Here is a 23,244-nt window from a genome sequence, read left to right as displayed (position 1 = left end):
TGTGTGTCCCAATGATATGTTGAATTGTGTGTATGTGTGGGGCTGCTTGTTTTGCATATGAGATGCTGTTTGTAGGGTTGTGTGCATGTATGTGGATTGTCAGTAGTGTTGTTTGTGTGTGGACTGTTTGTATTATTTGCCTTACAGGGAGGATTATTTTGTAGCTCTATGTATAGCTAGCAGTGTTGGTTGCTTCCCTGGGGTCCAGTGGGGACCGAGCTGGCCAGTGAGTGTGTGTGTATCAAATCAGTGTGTCTGTCTGTCAGTGAATGTGTATGTTTAGGTTACCTTCCCCCTCCAATCACATGGGAAAGGTATTTTTACTCACCCTTTTTCCCACACTTTGCTGTGACGCCACGTCTGCACCCACCACCATGGCTGAGATTATCAATCTTGATGATCTCAGGCAATCCAATGCTTCCCCATAGAAAAACATTGGGAGACTATTGCGCATGCATGGGTAAACGCCATGCTGCGCAATCAACTTCTCATAGAGATTAGAGATGCGCCAAAATGAAAATTCTTGGCCAAAACAAAACCGAAAATTCAGGATGCCCTTGGCCGAAAACCGAAACTGAAAATGACTTTTATCCCCAAATGATTTGTGTAGGTTATGTAGTGTGCGTATGGAATATAGTGAGGTATGAGAAAGGGATGTAGTGTGTATGTGTGTTAGTTACATAGTGTGTGTAGGGAACATGGTGCGGTGCAGTATAGAGGTGTAGGGACCGTGGTGTGGGTTAGGGATGTCGTTTGCATGTTTGTAGGTTATGTAAAGTGTGTAAGGCACATAGTGTGGGGTGATCGGGATGTAGTATGGGTAGGACTCTTATTGTGGGGTGGGATAGGGATGGCAGAGTGAGGAAGTGACAGGTGGGAGGGGGTGACAGGTGGCAGAGCGTGGGAGGGAGTGACAGGTGGCAGAGGGAGGGAAGGAGAGGGTGGCAGTGAGGGTTTGGCAGTGAGGGAGGGGGTTTCTGGTGGCAGAGTGAGGGGGTGACATAGTAAGGGAGGGGGTGCCTACTGGCAGAGTATGTGAGGGAGGGGACGACTGGTGACAGACTGAGGGAGTGGGTGACTGGTGACAGACTGAGAGGAGGTGACCGTGTCTGAGGGAGGGGGTGACAGAGTGACTGAGGGAGGGGTGTTACACACGGGTCAAGCCACCGGGGCCTTAATGTTGGCACTGCACACTGTTCAGCACTTACCCAGGAAGCACTTCTAGAGGCTGTCTGAGTGACTGTCACTATAGGTGTTACCAGACAGCAATGTAAACCATGCCTTTAGTCTGAAAAGTCAGTGTTTACATTGAAAAGCGTGCAGGGACAGTATAAAGACTTCAGAACAGCTACATTAAGCTGTAGTGGTTCTTGTGACTATAGTGTCCCTTTTAAGAATTGTATTTTTGACGTTGAAAAATCTGGCTCCTAACTTTTTTAGCTGGTTCCTAGATTTCAAGCAAATTTGTCAAGCCCTGCATAAAGCTAAAGTTGTTTTGGTGACTAACGTGTCCCTTTAAAGAAGACTTCCCCAAACTCCGGCCCTCCAGATGTTGCTGAACTAAAACTCCCATTATTCTATGAATGAAATGAACTAAAACTCACATGATTCTCAGCCTATTTCATTCATAGAATCATGGGAGTTTTAGTTCAGCAACATCTGGAGGGCCGGAGTTTGGGGAAGCCTACTTTAGAGGAACACTATAGGGTCAGGAACACAAACATATATTCCTGAGCCTATGGTGTTAACACTATCTAGCCCCTCTGGGCCCCCTTTCCCCGCTTGAACTCTAGATATAGTAAAATATTACCTTTATTCCAGTCTGCTGGTGCTTGCTCGGCCTCCTTGGTTGACATCATCATAAGTGATGACCGTAGCCAATCACAATGCTTTCCCATAGTTAAGCATTGGATTGGCTGAGATTGTCAATTCTGATAATCTCTTTTAAGCCAAACACTACCCTGGCCAATCAGCATCTCCTCATAGAGATGCATTGAATCAAAGCACCTCTAGTAGACATCTGAGTAGTAAATGGAGGTATCCCTAGGCTGTAATGTACACACTCCCTTTTCTATAAAAAGACCATGTTACAACAAAAAGCCTGCAGGTACAAATACAATAAGCTGTAGTTTTCTGGTGACTATAGTGTCCCTTTAGCTTTATTACAGTGCTAAGACAACAAATTGCATACCAGTTCTAATCCTGTGAAGTCAAGCTTAAAGGACCACTATAGGCACCCAGACCACTTCAGCTCAATGAAGTAGTCTGGGTGCCAGGTCCATCTAGGGTTAACCCTGCAGCTGTAAACATAGCAGTTTCAGAGAAACTGCTATGTTTACATTAGGGTTAATCCAGCCTCTAGTGGCTGTCTCATTGACAGCCGCTAGAGGCACTTCCGCGCTTCTCACTGTGATTTTCACAGTGAGAAGACGCTGCCGTTGCTTTCCTATGGATTGATTGAATGCGCGCGCGGCTCTTGCTGCGCATGCGCATCCAGCAGATGACGTCGGAAGAGGACGGAGAGTCCCCAGCGCCGAGGGAGCCCGGCACTGGAGAAAGGTAAGAGTTTAACCCCTTAGCCCCTCTTGAGCCCAGCGGGTGGCCATAAGGGTGGGAGGGACCTAATAACACTATAGTGCCAGGAAAACTAGTTTGTTTTCCTGGCACTATAGTGAACCTTTAATAACTTGCCCAATCAAATGCTACTTGTAGAGAATCCATGTAGACATACTTCATGTCCACATGTATTAGTATTAATTGCAAATTCGGTGCTTCTCATAGAGAAACAATTAACCCAGTACTTTTCATAGAGATGCATTGGACACACACCTTGTGTCTGCTTTGCATTCTGACATTTGACTTAAAAAAGATTCAATAATTGAATCTACTTTAGTTCAAAACCATGGTGGATGTTAGTTTGTATATAGCAAAAAGAAAACTGTATAGTTTCGAAACTGCTAAGCTGCAGGGTCGATATCTATGCACCAAAATGTATTTATTAAGATGTTTCTTTAAGTATTGGATAAAATGTAATTATTGCACATGAATCCTTGTTTAAGTATTGAGAATTATTAATGAGAATAAAAATTATACATATATTATTTTATTATAATTATAATTTACACTTTGCAGAAACTTCCTTTTAATGTTCAATGACGTGTTGAGTCCCATTTAACTTTTTGCTATCATATATCCCCAGCTATTAGGACAGTCATATTTCTAACAATGCTTATTTGTTCATATATTATTCATTACATGTTTAGATGAAAGTCTAATTAACACTTCACATTATTAAACCTTTGATTTAATTGCATTGTAAAAATGCTTGGAAGCTCAAATCTTTGATGTTAAAGGGACACTCCAAACACCATAGCAACTTAACATTCTCCAATGCTTTGCCAATTATATAGCTAAATAGTCCCAAACTTCAATTGGCATTAATAGCCGCACAAAAACTGTGTAGCGTTATGTGACAAAACCCAGTATTTTCTTGTCCCAATTATCTTCCCTGCATTTGGTAGATTGTTCTACCGAACACCGACCACCCCCTTGGCTCATTTAACTTAAAAGTAAACGACAAGTGCTTTCTCTGTGCGGCCACCGTTCGTATAACCAAATAACACATGCGGAAAGTGGCGTCCATCTTGTCTCCTGAAAGCAAACAGCGTTACTTGGTCGTCAACTGTTTGGAACTCTAAGTTGGACACTCGACCCCCGCAAACAACAGTAATTTGGTACAAACTCCTGCTTCAGTTTTAAAAAAATAGGATACAGAAAAAAAGAGGGGAAGTGGGGACAAAATAAAGCAACTCTTTGCACAGAACATCCTCATTGTTATAGTAACACATCCAATTGATATTGTGCATAATGACTCACGAGAGTACAAGATGAAAGTGTTATCTAACATTCACATACTTGTTCTGATCACATATTAACAGTAGTAAGTCCAGCCCTAAGCTCTGTGTATCCTCTCCTGATCATCCAAGGAGTATAACCTTTTAAAATTGTTAAGTGCGTCCACCAGGGCCAGCGTGTCTCATGCTATGTGCAGCACGTTGGTGGTGAGTCTAGGGGCAAACGTGGGGGGTGGGGGGAGGAGAAACAAGGTAGCAACAATATAGGTAGTGACGATGTAGGTGGGTGATGACATTTGCTGATAGTGCCAGAGATGTGCTCTGTAACCTGTAACAAGTTGTGTGGGCAGGAAAACAATTACCTACTTATTTCATGGTTTGTTTTATAATTTGACCCTTTGCCCTGAACCTTATGGTATAAGGCGTCGATCAAACAGCCCCTCTCCCATCCGCCACCCCTACTACCCTGTAGTAGAAATTCCACATTTGCTCCAGGTATGAGACGCAAGCTGTTCTACCCTGGTGTGCTCTAAACGCGTTTTTCCTTTGTATATCAGTAAACGTGTGGCCAATGTCTGTTTGCCATGCTAGTCGGTATGTATCTACCTGGTCTGTGTGTCTTGCATTCAACAGATGATAACTCATTGATAGTGTTTTTTGGGGGGTAATGGGTGACATACAGGCCTGTTCAAAAGTTGTGCATGTGGTATGTTGCAGCCCCTGCGAGATTTGTTGTGGAGACCTGAAAAGAGCATCCTGTGTGGGAGTGCATAGTCCATTTGGAGGTCTGGAAAGTGCCCGAATGCCCCTTGAGAGAACAGATGTTGAATGTGTGTGCATCCAGAGGATATCCACACTCGATCAAATGTGGGGTTGGTAATGTTTATGCTTTGCAGTGTTGTGGCCATGGACCATGGTTCGCCATTGCATAGCTTATCCCTATACATGTCCCACACTGAAATCAGTGTGGCAGTGGTCGGCAAGAGGATCAGCATTGCCGGTCTCTGACTTTTCGGCAACCAGATTAGGTGCGGGAGTTTCACTTTTTGTACACAAAAAGCCTCAATAGCTAGCCATTGTGGGGGTTTTCTCTGTTGTGTGACAATATTATAGTGGGCAGGAGTGCAGCCTTATAGTAAAACATTATGTTGGGGAAACCCCAGTCTGCCCTCTGCTACAGATTTGTGTAAAACCTTCGAAGCCACCCGAGTCTCCCATTAAGCCCATATGAATTGGCCGAATAGTTTCGGCAGTTGGTCTAAATATGGTTTGGACAATCGCATCTGGAGTGTCTAAAAGAGATACTGAAGTTTCGGTAGGAGGATCATTTTTACTGCGGCAATTCTGCCCACCCAGGAAAGAAATTTGAATTCCTGGGTTTGCAGAACATTCACTATTTCCCTTCGCAAGGGTTTATAATTGTGTTTGAATAGGTCTTGTGTGTTTTTTGTGATTTTTAATCCCAGAAAGGAGATATGGTCAGTTCTCCAGTCTAAGGCGAAAGATTGTTGTAGTGTGTTTTTTTTTGTTTTTGTTTTTTTGAAATCTTTGTTTTATTGAGGCATGTGGTTATGGTGGTACAGAAAATAAGAGAGAGGGAGACTTGCAAGAGTTGTACAGGTTAGGGTCAACTTAACAGCTTACAGAAATCCCCTGAGATTGTCTACCTAATTTTATATTATATTAACAAGCTTAAACCATTGATGGATGGGTAGGGTATTTGTTAGACAATGCACATTTTTGATAAATAGGCACATAGCTAAGATTACTTGCAGGCATTATAATCTGTTCACTATTTGCTGGATACATGTTATAAGTACTCGCATAAATGGTATGTTTAGGTGATAGGAATAGCATGTTTTAACCTAGTAGGCAGACAAACCATATATATCAAACACCTCCTATTGTGATTGGTAGTTAGTAAAGCAGCAGACTATGATTCACTAGTAGTGAGTAATAGAAAAAGCTGGGTTAGACATGTATATGGCAGTAGAAATTGTGCTTATGGTTGAAGCTGTATGGCTTTGCGTTGTCTAAATAATAAACATTTGTAAATAGGTTGAACACAACAATCCTGCGCTTTGCTAGTATTAGGCACTGCTAGCAAGAGGGTAAACGTAAATAAAACAGGTTATGGGAACATGCTGCAGGAACTGCCAGTCTATCATGGCAATGCAGGCGAAAACGGAGTAAAGAAGTAAAGAAGTAGTTGTGGTCATGGGGGGCAACATGGACAGTTCAAGTGACTTTTAGTGACATTGAGTTTAGAGTAGGATTGTTGGCCGTAGGAGGTAATTTCTTTCGGTAAAGATATTTGGGGTTGTGTGAGTGTGAGCGTGAGCAAGACATCATCAGCAAATAAGTTTGCCTTGTATTCTCAGTTTCCTATTTGAACTCTATGTATGTCGGGATTAGTGCGGATGCTAGTTGCCAAAGGTTCCAACGCCATTACGTACAAGAGAAGGGAAAAGGGGCACCCCTGCCAAGTTCCGTTCGTTATGTGGAACGGATCTGAGAGGAAGCCAGCATTGAGCACCTGTGCCACCGGTGTCCTGTATAGGGCCTTTACCACGTCTTAAAATCCACCTGGGATCCCAAATTTGGCCATGACTGCCTCCAAAAAAAAACCAATGGAGACGGTCAAAGGCTTTCTCTGCATCAAGGGAGACCATGAGCCCCCCCCCCCCCCCCCCCCCCCGTCTCCGGGGATGTTTCATGCTGTACAAAATATTTAAAAAAATTTGGGTGTTCTCTGAGCCTTGCTTCCCTGCCACAAACCCGACTTGGTCGGTATGTATGATATGGGGTAAAATGGAACCTAATCTTGTAGCAAAGAGCTTAGCAAATATTTTTGCATCAGTATTTAATAAAGAGATTGGTCTAAAATTTTGTGGGTGTGTGGATGGTTTGCTGGGTTTGGGAAAGGTGACCACGTGAGCCAAGAGGACGTCCTCGTGTAGTTTTTTTCTGGGAGATTGCCTCATTAAAGGCGTTGAGCAGTTGTGGTGCTAGAAGACTTTTTTTTTTTTAAATTTTATAATAAGAATTATCAAAGCCATTGTGTCCGGGCGATTTAACCAACAGCAGTGATTGTAACACCTTATTTCCTCCTCCATAATGGGACTAGTGAGGTGCATCTGTTGCTCGGGAGTCAATGTGGGCAGTCGGGTCTTTTCCAAATACGCTTGTATGGAAGGCATTGTGGGCTGGGCTATATCTGTGTCCTGGCTAATATCGTATAGCTCTGAACAGTAGGAAGCAAAAGCATTGATGATAGCTTTCGGGATCATTATTTTTTTTCCCTGTTCGGGACATAAGAAAAGCTATTTTGGATTGGGCCTGTCTTTCTTTTAATCTGGACCAACAATTTGCTCGCTCTATTGCCCTGAGAATAATTTGTGGCTTTCAATTTCCGCAATATGTAACCAGTTTTCTCTAGGGTGTGTTGATGGAGCTGTTTTGTAATATATTGTGGATTCGAATTATTATTATTTATTTTTTTTTAGGTCGACTGAGGGTTACAGTTGGTTTTGGGTGTTCAGGTCAAATAGTTCTGTCCTCCATTTTGGTAATTTGAGCCTGTGATGTTTTACGTAAGTAGGCTGCTCTGCGTATAAGGAGGCCACGTGCCACTGCCTTATGTGCCACCCAAACAGTGTTTGCAGATATGTCCTGCGTGTTGTTTTCTTGGAAGTAAAGGCGTAGTTGTGTGTGAAAAGAAATTGTGAAATGTGCGTCGTGGAGCAAGGAGGCGTTGATGAGTCTCCATGGAGTACGGTGTTTAAAATCGTAGTGGTCTTTAAGCGTTAGTGTGACCGGAGCGTAATCCGACCACGTGATCTGGCCTATCTCACATTTAACGATTTGGTTCAATGTGGACCCATGTATACAGAATCCGTCTATACTGGAATATGTGTTATGCACCGCTGAGAAATATGTGTATGCCTTATCATTAGTGTGGGTGATCCGCCATGCATCATAGAGGTGATGTGTGCTAAGAAGTTTTTGCAGTTGCCTGCACTGCCTTTTGAAGATTCTGTGTCTGGGGCTATGGTGGGACAGCGTGGAGTCAGCTGTGGGGTCCAATACATGATTAAAATTCCCACCTATAATTGTGATCCCTGTTTGTACAATGACAGTTTTTGCAATTATTTATCAGGCCCACAATTATCACATATCTCCCCTGGGTATCTTTGTCTTGCGAGTGGAGAATGACCAAAAGATTCTTACTGAATAATATGGAGGTGCCTTTTCATTTAAATGGTGTGATAGCATGGACTTGAGTGGGGTCGTCATTCTGCAATATTGGGAAATGGTCATTTGTGCGAAAAGAAGTTTCTTGCAAGCAGACTGTCAGCTTGTTTGAGTTCCCTGCTTAATAGATTAAATTTTACAGGTATCTTTAATCCACATACCTTTAGTGTGCAAACCTTCATGGGGGTTTAAATATCCTGAAGGCTGCTGATGAAATGCACGTTGGATCAAAATCTGTTCAAGGGAGCAGCGCTCGTCCCAGCTCAAACGAGCCGAGAGTCTTACCCCAAGTATGAGCCGTATGTCTGGCTCTATGCCACCATGGGGAGTGCCCAGTGGGCAAGTTTAGATTTAGATTTCCATCACCAAATGTCGTGCAGAATCGGGGGTGTAGGCCACTCACCTGGCCTTGAAACAAAACGTAAGTAAGAAAAAAGAAAGTATACAATATAAGCTCCAAAGAAGCTCCGGCGCAAAGTGAACGCAACTTGGGGGGAGGAGGTCCTAAACCTCCCAGTTTGTGACTATTGAGCTCAAGCTAAACATATAATTTTCTTTATTTTTTTCCTTTTTTTTTTTTTAAATTTAATTTACAGAATCAAATAATAATATTAAATCTAATTAACAAAATAAAGATGTATAAGGCTAATCATGTGTATCCTTGCTTAGGATCATTGGCGTGTAATATAAAGCATATAATATCATAATATCATACATAATAACAATTAACATTATTTTCATACCGCTTATTAAAAAAAAATAAAAAAAAAAATAAAACAAGACGAGCATGCTAATATCGTGCTAATATCATACCACAAGTACTTGTTTAATAATGGTTCAAAATATCTTGGCTTATTCAAATATCATACCATAATAATATGAATTTCATATCTTAATAATATTAATACCATTTATGCACCCTGACTACCCATAGGCCGCCGCTGCCGCTACCTCCAAGCTATGAGTGAATTAATGTTTTTATATCTCTCTTTGCCCTTTCTTTCCCTCTTTCTGCCCATCCTTTTTCTTTCCTCTCTTAATGTGCTTACCCAGCTCTTGAATATAGAGAACAGCAAATAATACAGATCATATGTGCAAAGGCACTCTGGCACTCAGTCTCCAGTGTAATGCCACTTGTGTTTTCCCATCTGAGCATGAAATATATATTTATAATTTTGTTTTTGTTTTTTTAATTCTTATTTTTTTGAGGAACATCCATGTTTGTCCAGCACTGGATCACCAATCACTATAGAGATCTCTGTAATCCATTTCGATTAAGTGTTACTGGTCTCCAGAATGCAGCCTACAGTTCTAATCTCTAAGGTTTTTGAAGCCCACTGTGTATTGCGTGTCAGTGTTCTCTGGTGCCCTACCATTCTCGTGCAACATTCACAGAACATGACCAACAAGTCATAATTCTCAAAACTGTAATGTGTTGTTTTTTTGGAGTGGAGGGAATAAAAGATTTTGTATACAGTATGAAGAAGAGTACAGTTTGAAGTGTTCATTGGTACTGTCAGAGTATTAGAAATTTGATCTGCAGCTTTCGGAAGATTGAAAAGGAAATTAGATCCACCCATGCATTATGTCAGGAAAACATTTTTCATTTAAAGATATGTTTGTGTAATCTAACACAGGAACATCATGTGACCTTACAGACCGGGTTATTTGTAACTGCACAGAGCAATGGTACCATATATGTAAGCTGAGACAATCTCTCTCTGTGCTGCATGATTGTGCCAGAGCATGTCACAAATTAAACATCTTTTTATAGAACAACCATCATGGGCGAAATATAAAACGGGCTATTGTAAAGATTATATTTGCACAACTTATCAACAAAATTTCATTGTAGAAAAAAATCAAACAGCCTAGTCAGCATGTTTCCCAGCTTACCACACCAGAGTACTGACATTTATGAAGTTATTGACTAAGCTTAAACATAAAGAGAATTCAAAAGGAAATATCAAATCCTGTGCCAAATGAAACAAATCAGAATATATATATATATATATATATATATATGCACTGAATAAAATTTTAAATGCAACACTTTTGTTTTTGCCCCCCATTTTTCATGAGCTGAAATCAAAGATCTAAGACTTTTTCTATGTACACAAAATACCTATTTCTCTCAAATATTGTTCGTAAATCTGTGTTCGTGAGCACGCCTCAAATATTGAGAATAGAAAAAGTTACCTGTGCTCTCTCCTTAATCCCTATGTATATTTAGACAAATTGAGGTCATTTAGTTGCTCCAATGGCCATTGGAGGGAATGCCCGCCTGCCAACGTCAAGGCAAACCCCCCTAAGCGGGTCCTAACACTGACCCTTCACCTTGCTTCCTTGAGCTTCTGGCAAAGATATCTCAAATGAGACAGAGAGGGGTATTTTTTATATGCACCCCTAAATAATTAACACTTAATAGGGAACAATATTGAGAATGTTGATGTTGACACTACCAGTTTGTAAGCATTCATTAAAAACAGAATGCTCCCTCTTCTATCTGCCTCTAATAAAATATTTGTGTCTACTAGCTGGCTACTTAATGAGGTTTCATTTTGATCAGATGTTTTTTGCTCATACAGGAGCAGACCAGGATTTCATGACGGAGTGCTGGAGGCTCTTCCTGTGCAGGAAGCCGGGAACTAGTGTCAGCTGCTTGGCTACACAGGAATCTGCTGGTGAGGATGAAGAGGAGGAAAATGAACACCAGGTGGTGGTGTCTGATGTCATCCAACTTGTCCCTGATGACGATCAGCCTGAAATACAAGCAGGTGAGATAAACAAATAAACCTTCCTTATCATTTATATTTCACTTTTCATGCTGATCTTACTCTTTGTGAACTGGGGTTCTAATAACAGCGGTTATTCACTAAACTGGGAAGTGTGGAAAATCAAATGAAATTACATATTACAGACCAACCGACTCGTATAGGAAAAAAAAAATCGCAGATCTGCTATTTTGATCTAAAATGTGCAATTCCCTTTTCAATAATCAATAAGTCACAGTTTATTGAATAAACCTATTAACTATTCATATTCATTGTGTATATCCGTGCATTTGCATTTCAGTGGGAGGAGAGGGGACCTTGCTGCAATTATTCCACCAGCATGCCAAAGACTTTTCATTGAGCTGCATTGAGAAGTCTGTGATTTTTAGATGTACCCCTCCCCCCCCCAAAAAAAATATGCGTATATATATATATATATATCTCCATCTCTGTCTGCTAAACCTTTAAACCTTTATCCTCTTCTACATACATTCCTTCTTTTGTTTTTAGTCTAAATCCATAATTTGGAATATATATATATTTATAAAAATTATGGATTTAGACTAAAAACAAAAGAAGGAATGTATGTAGAAGAGGATAAAGGTTTAGCCGACAGCCTCAATTAATAATTTTGTTCAGTATTTACAGATGAAAAAAAGACTGTTATTTGCTATATGTCAGTTTACAGAGGTAGAGGTTATTTTTCAGCTGTCTAAAGTAATGACAAATACGTTGATGGGGCCTAATGGGAATACACCTAAAGTTATTAACCCCTTAAGGACACAGCATCTGGAATAAAAGGGAATCGTGACGGAATATATCCGTCATCTGTCCTTAAGGGGTTAAAAGAAGTGGTGTACTAGCAAAACCGTTAACATATTTATTTAACCAATAATTGTTAAAGGTAGTAGTTCCAAAAGATTGAAAATTAGCAAATGTTGTGCCAATTCACAAGAAAGGTAGTAGGGAGCGATCAGGCAACTATAGGCTAGTAAGCCTTACTTCAGCAGTGGGGGAAGTAATGGAAACCATGTTAAAGGATAGGATTGATGAACATCTAAAATCACATGCATTTCAAGATCAGAGACAACATGGGCTTACTTCAGGGAGATCATGCCACACTAATCTTATTGATTTTATTTGATTGGGTAACTAAAATAATAAATCAAGGTGGTGCAGTAGATATTCCTTACCTAGATTTCAATAAGGCTTCTCAATAAACTGCAGTCTTTGAGTTTGGATTCCAATATAGTTGAATGGATTAGGTAGTGGCTGAGTGACAGGCAACAGAGTATATTTGAAGTAAATTCTAGTTATCAGTGGGGTACTTCTGGGATCTGTAATGGGACCCGTTCTCTTTATATAATATTTTTATTAGTGATATTGCAAAAGGTAGTGATGGTAAGGTATATCTTGTTGCTGATGGTACAAAGATTTGCAAGAGGGTTGATGTTCCAGGAAGGATAAGCCAAATGGCAAATGATTTAGGTAAACTATAAAAGTGGTCAGATCTGTGGCAACTGACATTTAATGTGTATAAGTGCAAGATCATCTTGGGCATAAAAACCGAAGGGCAGAGTACTGAATATTTGATAGAGTCCTAACCTCAACATATGCGGAAAAGGATTTAGGGGTAATTATTTCTGATGACTTAAATATAGGCAGGCAAAGTAATAGAGCAGCAGGAAATCATTGCATAATGCTTGGTTGTATAGGGAGAGGTATTAGCAGTAGAAAGAGGGATGTGCACATGCCATTGTACAGAACACTAGTGAGACCTCATTTAGTGTATTGTGCACAGTACTGGAGACTTACAGAAATATATTGATACTTTGGAGAAAGTTCAGAGAAGGGCTATTAAACTGGTTAATGGATTGCAGGGTAAAACTTACCAAGAAAGGTTAATGGATCTTAACATCTATAGCTTGGAGGATGAGACGAGACGGGGGGATATGGCAGAAACATTTAAATACATAAAGGGAAGCAACACCGTAAAGGAGGAGACTATATTTAAAGGACCACTATAGGCATCCAGACCACTTCAGCTCAATGAAGTAGTCTGGGTGCCAGGTCCCTCTAGTTTTAACCCTGCAGCGAAACTGCTATGTTTACACTGAGGGTTAATCCAGCCTCTAGTGGCTGTCTCACTGACGTCCATAGGAAAGCATTGAGTAATGCTTTCCTATAGGCGGTTTGAATGCGAGCCCGGCTCTTGCCGCACATGCACATTCGGCGTTGACGTCGGCAGGAGGAGGAGAGGTCACCAGCTCTGAGGGAGCCCGGCACTGGAGAAAGGTAAGGTGCTGAAGAGGTTTTAACACCTTCAGCCCAGCGGGAGGGGGGGCCATGAGGTTGGGGGGAACTAAGGACTACAAAAAGAGTTTGTTTTCCTGGCACTATAGTGCTCCTTTAAAAGAAGAAAAACTACCATAATAATAGGACATAGTCTTAAATTAGAGGGGCAAAGGTTTAAAAATAATATCAGGATGTATTACTTTGCTGAGAGGGTAGTGCAGGGGTAGGCAACCTTCGGCTCTACAGATGTTTTGGACTACATCTCCCATAATGCTTTTACAGCCATATTGCTGGCAAAGCATCAAGGGAGATGTAGTCCACAACATCTGTAGAGCCGAAGGTTGCCTACCCCTGGGGTAGTGGATGCATGGAATAGCCTTTCAGCTCAGCTAGGGAGTTTAATCATGCATGGGATAGGCATACGGCTATCCTACATATAAAACGAAAAGTGTCAGCGCTATTGTAGAAAAGACTCAGTTAACTTTTCTGAGTAATCTACCAATCTTCTATGGTGAAAACACAAAAAGCGTATATACATATATATTCAGTGATGAAATAAAATATGTTCAATCACTTCAACAGAAATCGCAGTATACGTTACAATTTATTTTCTTCCAAAATAAATCAACTCTAATGTCCCAGAGTCCTATAAATGGTAGATGAGGGGGTGATAATGCCACACAGGACTGGATCCAGAATCTTTGTATATGTTATTCGCAACAGTATACACTGTACATTGAAAAGGATACATAAAGATCTTCATAACGTAACTCTGTGTTTATTAGGCAAAACAATCAATTAGAAAAAAAACCTCTCCCCCAAAAAGGAACCCTTACATTGAGTTGTGAAACTTGTCTCCAAGAAACCACAGTTAAAGCTATTGTTAACAGTAAGTATTGTTAATGATACTGTCTGATTCTCCGGTCTACCACGTGTTGGCTAAACGTTCAAGCCGAGGAAGGGTGGTCTATGACAGGGAAGACGCCAGGATTGGAGACCCCTGCTGTTACGCAGTTCTCACACTGTCTGCACTTCAACGCGTTTTGCCTGTGCTTGCGGGCTTTCTCAAGAAAGTGCCGTGGCCATTCAGAGTGCTCTTTTATATGCTCACGTTAATTCAGTTAAAAAGTGTCATATTCACCAAACTATTCCATATGTACTTTCCATGAGGAACATAAATTGTAACGTATACTGCGATTTTCTGTTGAAGTGATCATATTTTATTTAATCACTGAATATATATGTATATACGTTTTTTGTGTTTTCACCATAGAAGATTGGTAGATTACTCAGAAAAGTTAACGGAGTCTTTTCTACAATAGCGCTGACACTTTTCGTTATATATATACTGACTTGAAATTTTAAAAGGGATTTCTTATGTGTATAGCTGCTTTTAAGATATTCATCTCTCTCTCTCTCTCTCTCTCTCTCTCTCTCTCTCTCTCTCTCTCTCTCTCTCTCTCTCTCTCTCACTCATATATATATATATATATATATATATAATTTTTTTTTTATAGATATTGAATTTTACATAATTTTTTATAATTCTTTACAGTGTTTATAAGACTCTATTGCGCTCTCTTATTTTATGTTTAAACTGTTATATTCTACATACAAGATAAGGCTCGTGACTAATGATAATATTTAGAAAATTGGGCAGACTAGATGGGCCGAATGGTTCTTATCTGCCTTCACATTCTATGTTTCTTTGTTACTCTCATTTATACTCTAGTTCTGATTACCAGCCTGTAGAGCAGTGGTAGTTAACCTTTTTCTACCATTCGCCCACTAATGCATCTTTCTTGATGGAAAAAATGTCCTTACCGCCCACTAGTTTTCGCGCAAGTGCAGAATATTTTTTAGAAAGGAGGGTGTTTTAAAAAAAAATAAATGTACGTACATTTATCTTTTTATTTCTACTTTATGCATGATTATAATGTTTTTAACTTTATAAAGATTAATGAGAAAACAAAGTAAATTGAAATTACCTTTACTAGTGATTAATGAGATCCTTGAGTTTAATGCTGCGAGACTAAAATGTTTGATTTTCGTAAGGAACAAACGGAGGTCTCCACTTTCGGTGACATTCAGACGATTTCTCTGTTTGCTCATAATATGATTTCTCATCTGTGCATCAGCTCCCCTCCTCTCCCTCCTCAATTCCCCTCCCCACCTTTTTTTCTCCCTTTTTTCTATTTTTTAACCTTCCTTATAGCAATGCCTAGTAGGCTGAGCTAGGTAGCCCACTTACTATTATTAGCCAACAACAATTCTCTCCTTTTCCTTCTTTCTCATTTTTTACAAGTACTCTACTCCTTCTTTCTCCTTTTTACAAGTACCCTGCTCTTTCTTTCTCCTATTCTACAAATACTCTGCACCTTCTTTCTTCTATTCTACAAGTACTCTGCTCACAGACAAACACATACACACACGCACACATACACTTACAGACACACTCACACATACACTTCAGACACACACACACTCACAAACACAGACAAACATACTCACACATACACTTACAGACACACTCACAGACAAACACATATACTTACACACACACACACACACACACTCACAGAGAAACACATACACGCAGACAAACATATACACACACACACACTCACACATACACTTACAGACACACAAATTATTAATATTAAATAATACAATAAAATGGGTGCACAATGTGGGGGTGATTAGGGACTGATGCTCAAACACCTAAAAAGTGGTATCCCCTACACCACTTAAAAATACATAGTATACATACATAAAAAGGTGGAGCTCAATGCAGCAAATATTCTGAAAAACAAGATAATGCAGCAAAATAGTGTAACACAGTATATGTAAAATTGGTTTAAAAATATATAATGGTGTAACTCACAAGCCTGGAGTCATACCGTCATATGACTCCGGTAGTATATGCCTCTGGACCATTCAAGGTTGTCCAAACCCCTTCTGTGTAAGGTGTTTTCCTTTAAAGTGCTGTAGTTCTTCTTTCCAGTGCTTTGGAATAATAGATACACCAGGTCCAGGATAGTGAATCCAATAAAATGCTTTATTTCTTTAAAATCAATGAGTAAAAATAAATAAACGAATCTGTGCCAGGTAAATACCTGGATAGACTAAATAGTCCAATATCAAATGTCCAAAACGCGTTTCGCCTTGTTAAAAGGCTTCCTCAGTTGGTTGTTCTGTCTCTTCCTCCTTTTTCCTGTTTTTAAATCGCCCGCTTCAGGTTGTTAATTGTTTGTATTTCCGGTCTCTCATTTCCGGTTTTTCGTTCCGTGGAACGCACGTGCGTTCCACTGTGCGTCCTTGCTTCCTGAATCATCATTTTGGTAAAACGCACCTTGTGTTCCGTTTCCGCTTCCGGTTTCGCGATCAGTGGAACGCACTTGCGTTCCAGCGAGTGTTGTCACGGACACTTTTGTTTTACCTTCTAGACAATACTGTATGAAGTTTTAATTCATATGTGGATAACACCATCTTTAGTGGTAAACCTTATTTTTACAATGTTGCTATTATCCCTAATTTTGTATATCTTTCAAGGGTGACTTCATTCCTATTCATATATATTCCCACTATTGCATATACATCCACTTTTAAATATATTTTAAAGAAGAAAACATTTAAAAAAGACCTTGTCAATAAAAGCAATGTTAATATATATCCTAAAAATATATATAGATAAAATCAAATGATAATTTAAAACCCATTTCTTTAAAAAATCATTAATAAAAATGCACCATGTTAATTCATAAAATGGCATAATTCAAAATCATTATTTAACCCATATGGCGTCATCGTGTTAAAATTGTAAATGAATTTCATCTCCTCCCTTCCAATCTTTTTAATAAAATCGCCACCTCTCCAATCTTTCTTCACTGTTTTGATTGCCATAAAAGTTAGCCCTTCAGGGTTAAGGTTGTGAACTTTTTTAAAATGATTCGAGACACTATGTGTCTCTATCCCATTTCTTATGTTCCTTATATGTTCTGCCACTCTTGTGTTTAAATTGCGGATTGTTCGGCCTACGTATAAAAGGTTACACGGGCATTTTAAAACATATATTACCCCCTTTGAGTGGCAGGTTAAATGGTCTTTTATTTGAAATTTTCGGTTTATGATGGGCTCCACATCTATTATGTGACGTTTTTTGCTTTTAGTACTTCTGCATGCCAGGCACTGCCCACACCCATAGAAACCATTGCTCATATTAAAAAAGGTTTTATTGGTTTGTGTTGTGTCCTTGTTGCAACTTTTTACCAGCGTGTTTCTTAAATTCTTTGCTCCTCTATATATTATTTTTGGTTTGTCTGGTAGGATGTTTTTAAGGACAGGGTCATCTTTCAAGATGTGCCAGTATCTATTTACAATTTTGTTTATCTTCCTATTATTTCCATTAAAACTACATATAAATGGGGTGTTGTGCCCGCCCCATTTTGGGTTCTTCTTTTTGTCTTTATAAATTAAAGTGCTCTCTCGTGGGATCTTGAGGACGTCTTCTAAGGCTGCTTGGAGTTTTGTTTCCTCGTACCCCTTTTGCAAGAATTGTTTTTTAATCTTATTTGCTTGTATTATGTAATCGCGATCCTCTGTACAGTTGCGTCTAATACGCAAGAATTGGCCTTTTGGGGCATTCATTAGCCAGGGTGCGTGGTGGCAGCTTTCCTTACCGATGTATCCATTGGCATCTACCTCTTTGAAGTGGTTTTTTGTTATGATCCGTGAGTCCATTATGTTAATTTCTAAATCTAAAAAATTAATATGTTTAGTGCTAATCTCTGCAGTTAAAATAATGTTCCATTCATTGGTGTTCAAGTGTGTGATAAATTGGTTTAAATCCATGTTGGTGCCTGTCCAAATAAAGAATATATCGTCTATAAAACGGCGGTAGCACACCAAGTTCGCCCCCCATGGGTGTCCTTGGTATACAAACTGTTCCTCCCAATAAGCCATAAACAAGTTGGCATAGCTTGGGGCGAACTTGGTGCCCATCGCCGTTCCCCTAATCTGTAGATAGAAGGTCTCGTTGAACCAGAAAAAATTGTTGGTTAAAATTAAATGGATGCCTTCTAAAATGAATAAAATTTGTTCTTCTTTAAAATTATTCTTCTTTAAAAAATATTGCACTGCTTCCAAACCTTTTTCGTGTGGTATAATGCTGTAAAGAGAGGTCACATCACACGTCACTAAAAAATTACCTTCTTGCCACGTTATTGCCTCAATTAGCTGTAGGATGTGTATGGTGTCTTTCAAATATGCTGCATTTCGGACCACTAGGGGTTGTAGTAAGTGATCGAGATACTCAGATACTTTTGCTGAGATAGAATCTATCCCAGATATAATGGGTCTCCCTGGTGGATTATCCTTATTTTTATGTACCTTTGGGAGGTGATAGTACACTGGAGTTTTGGGGTGTGGAGTAGATAAATACTTAGCCTCCTTAGTGGTTAGTATTCCCTTCTCTAACCCTTTTTCAATATAATCATCAAATTTCTTTTTGATATTTTCGATTGGGTTCTTCTCTAATTTCTGGTATGTCTGTGAGTCTGAGAGGATCCGTTCTGCTTCCTGTAAATATTTGCTATTTTGCATAACCACTACACCGCCCCCTTTATCCGCCTGTTTAATCACTATCTCCTTATTTTGTTTTAATTCCTTCACTATTCTTTTTTCTTTACTAGACAAGTTTTGATGGTATTTGTTCAAAGGTTTAATTTTCTTTATTTCTTTCATTACCATTATTTCAAAAGTTTTAATCTCGTCTGAGATAAGATGTTTGGGGAAGAAGTCCGATTTTGATTTAAGATCAGTATGTATGTACTCGGATATCCCTTCCTCCTTTTGTGGTTCTTCCTTGTTGTAAAAAAATTTTTTTAAACAGAGGTTTCTAATGAACTTGTTAATATCTATGAAAAAATCGAACTTATTAAGATCAGAAGTTGGGGCAAATTTTAAGCCTTTCTGTAAAATTTCCACCTCCCCCATGGGTAGTTCCTTCCCAGTTAAGTTGAAGATTCCATCTGTATTTACCTCTTTCCTCTCTTCTCTTTGTGTGCTTCTTCTTCTGTTTCTATTTCTCTTTCCTCTGTTAATGATCTCTGTCTTTTTCCCGGTGACTCCCATATTTTGATTGGGCGTATCTGTTTCAGCCTCTCTATTGCTGGGTCCTTCCGAAAAGGGATTGAGTGAGAACAAATTTTATTCATTTTAGAAGGCATCCATTTAATTTTAACCAACAATTTTTTCTGGTTCAACGAGACCTTCTATCTACAGATTAGGGGAACGGCGATGGGCACCAAGTTCGCCCCAAGCTATGCCAACTTGTTTATGGCTTATTGGGAGGAACAGTTTGTATACCAAGGACACCCATGGGGGGCGAACTTGGTGTGCTACCGCCGTTTTATAGACGATATATTCTTTATTTGGACAGGCACCAACATGGATTTAAACCAATTTATCACACACTTGAACACCAATGAATGGAACATTATTTTAACTGCAGAGATTAGCACTAAACATATTAATTTTTTAGATTTAGAAATTAACATAATGGACTCACGGATCATAACAAAAAACCACTTCAAAGAGGTAGATGCCAATGGATACATCGGTAAGGAAAGCTGCCACCACGCACCCTGGCTAATGAATGCCCCAAAAGGCCAATTCTTGCGTATTAGACGCAACTGTACAGAGGATCGCGATTACATAATACAAGCAAATAAGATTAAAAAACAATTCTTGCAAAAGGGGTACGAGGAAACAAAACTCCAAGCAGCCTTAGAAGACGTCCTCAAGATCCCACGAGAGAGCACTTTAATTTATAAAGACAAAAAGAAGAACCCAAAATGGGGCGGGCACAACACCCCATTTATATGTAGTTTTAATGGAAATAATAGGAAGATAAACAAAATTGTAAATAGATACTGGCACATCTTGAAAGATGACCCTGTCCTTAAAAACATCCTACCAGACAAACCAAAAATAATATATAGAGGAGCAAAGAATTTAAGAAACACGCTGGTAAAAAGTTGCAACAAGGACACAACACAAACCAATAAAACCTTTTTTAATATGAGCAATGGTTTCTATGGGTGTGGGCAGTGCCTGGCATGCAGAAGTACTAAAAGCAAAAAACGTCACATAATAGATGTGGAGCCCATCATAAACCGAAAATTTCAAATAAAAGACCATTTAACCTGCCACTCAAAGGGGGTAATATATGTTTTAAAATGCCCGTGTAACCTTTTATACGTAGGCCGAACAATCCGCAATTTAAACACAAGAGTGGCAGAACATATAAGGAACATAAGAAATGGGATAGAGACACATAGTGTCTCGAATCATTTTAAAAAAGTTCACAACCTTAACCCTGAAGGGCTAACTTTTATGGCAATCAAAACAGTGAAGAAAGATTGGAGAGGTGGCGATTTTATTAAAAAGATTGGAAGGGAGGAGATGAAATTCATTTACAATTTTAACACGATGACGCCATATGGGTTAAATAATGATTTTGAATTATGCCATTTTATGAATTAACATGGTGCATTTTTATTAATGATTTTTTAAAGAAATGGGTTTTAAATTATCATTTGATTTTATCTATATATATTTTTAGGATATATATTAACATTGCTTTTATTGACAAGGTCTTTTTTAAATGTTTTCTTCTTTAAAATATATTTAAAAGTGGATGTATATGCAATAGTGGGAATATATATGAATAGGAATGAAGTCACCCTTGAAAGATATACAAAATTAGGGATAATAGCAACATTGTAAAAATAAGGTTTACCACTAAAGATGGTGTTATCCACATATGAATTAAAACTTCATACAGTATTGTCTAGAAGGTAAAACAAAAGTGTCCGTGACAACACTCGCTGGAACGCAAGTGCGTTCCACTGATCGCGAAACCGGAAGCGGAAACGGAACACAAGGTGCGTTTTACCAAAATGATGATTCAGGAAGCAAGGACGCACAGTGGAACGCACGTGCGTTCCACGGAACGAAAAACCGGAAATGAGAGACCGGAAATACAAACAATTAACAACCTGAAGCGGGCGATTTAAAAACAGGAAAAAGGAGGAAGAGACAGAACAACCAACTGAGGAAGCCTTTTAACAAGGCGAAACGCGTTTTGGACATTTGATATTGGACTATTTAGTCTATCCAGGTATTTACCTGGCACAGATTCGTTTATTTATTTTTACTCATTGATTTTAAAGAAATAAAGCATTTTATTGGATTCACTATCCTGGACCTGGTGTATCTATTATTCCAAAGCACTGGAAAGAAGAACTACAGCACTTTAAAGGAAAACACCTTACACAGAAGGGGTTTGGACAACCTTGAATGGTCCAGAGGCATATACTACCGGAGTCATATGACGGTATGACTCCAGGCTTGTGAGTTACACCATTATATATTTTTAAACCAATTTTACATATACTGTGTTACACTATTTTGCTGCATTATCTTGTTTTTCAGAATATTTGCTGCATTGAGCTCCACCTTTTTATGTATGTATACTATTAATATTAAATGTCCACCCAGCCTCCCTACCAGGAGAGCTGGTATGGATCTGTCCCTGGGGTCCAGTGGGACTTCACTTCGGCGGGCGGCAGAGTTCTAATCCGAGGCGGCGAGGGAGCTCTAACCTCTCTGCTCTGCTACCTCGCAGGCTGTCTACTGATGCCAGGAGCCGGAATATGACGTCATATTCCAGCTCCCGCGGCATCAGCAAACATCGCACGAGGGAGGGGAGCAGAGCAGAGAGGTTAGAGCTCCCTCGCCGCCTCAGATTAGAACTCTGCCAGGCCGGGGGGTTCAGAAGGTGGCCTGGCAGGAGGGAGCGCTTCCCTCCTGCCAGTCACTGAAATCTCTCACCCCCAAGCCGCTCGCGCCCGCCAACCCTAAAAAGGAGAAATCCTCTCAAAAAGAGGATTTAGCCGCCAAAATCCCTACTGCCCACCTGGAATCCTGAAACACGGTAGGGACCAGGTTGACAACCCATGCTGTAGAAGAACAAATATCTCTGCTAGAAGCCACTTGTCATTGATATAATGCCTGTAACGTTGCTGAAAATGTAAGCGCACTGCTTGCGTTTAAAAAATACAAGAATCTTCAGTGGGTCATATAATTCGGAAGATGAGTGGACTCTACCATTTCACTGTTGGTATCACATTAGCATCCCAGAGATTGATAAAGATTGCTACAACCAGTTTAAATACCTATACTTTTTGTAATATTTGATCTAACTATATGTGGGCATTATGTGCAAATGCAGGCATTCTTTTTACATCCTGCTGCCTTTATTAGTCATCTCAGGGTCCTTACAAATACCTATACGTAAAGTATTTTTTTAACCTTTTGTTTTCATCAATTTTATTTCATCTATTGTTGTCATATATTTTTGCTTTTATACAAACATTTTCAACCTTGTGTGAAATATTGCTAAATAAAGGATACTGCATACTACCTAAAGCCTTTCATTTCCTATATATTTATCAAGGCTGAACAAATAAGTGAAAAATAAAAATTGAGGACATTTTATGATTTTCATTTTTACAATTGTAGTCAAATAAATATGCACACACAATTGCTGTTATATTGTATGTGCTAGCTATGCATCCTTTGCTTCAAATACATGTTATGCTAATATTTTTTTCAATCACAAATTGCTCCGTAGTGAGGGGGCTAATGATACTCCACCTAAAAACTAACTTTTCATGGTTCTTTCCTCTAGTCTAAGAGCATTATTACTTGCTTCTGAATAATTCCTGTAACGATATCCTAATGTTCTGCCCTGCAGCCCATGTAACTTTGCAGACTGGACATGCAAAACCACAGGGTACTGAAATAAATAACTATATTGTTCCTTGAAACATAGGAAAAAAAGACAGAAGAGAAACCAAAATAGGGGGTAAATGCTGGATATTTGTGAATGCAAGGCGTTGCCATTTTGCATCATGTTTCTTACACATAACATGCCTGTGTGTCTGGAATATCAGCCGAATTACATCCTTAAGACTGCAGCCTCCAGGGCTTTCTTATACACT

General features: G+C 39.3%; 1 protein-coding gene across 1 annotated transcript in view; it reads left to right on the top strand.

Annotated features, from left to right (window-relative positions):
• Positions 1–23,244, top strand: part of MCF2L (MCF.2 cell line derived transforming sequence like) — a 266,548-nt gene that overhangs the window by 5,454 nt on the left and 237,850 nt on the right. The window contains exon 2 of the mRNA XM_063459777.1: positions 10,697–10,885. Within this exon, the coding sequence (XP_063315847.1) occupies positions 10,714–10,885 (172 nt within the window). The 5' untranslated portion in view covers positions 10,697–10,713. The remainder of the gene's footprint in view (positions 1–10,696; positions 10,886–23,244) is intronic.

This window comes from Pelobates fuscus, chromosome 1 (assembly GCF_036172605.1).
Source record: "Pelobates fuscus isolate aPelFus1 chromosome 1, aPelFus1.pri, whole genome shotgun sequence".
Classification (NCBI taxonomy): Eukaryota; Metazoa; Chordata; class Amphibia; order Anura; family Pelobatidae; genus Pelobates; species Pelobates fuscus.
The sequence above is the reverse complement of the archived record's forward strand: the minus strand, read 5'-3'. Positions and strand labels throughout refer to the sequence as shown.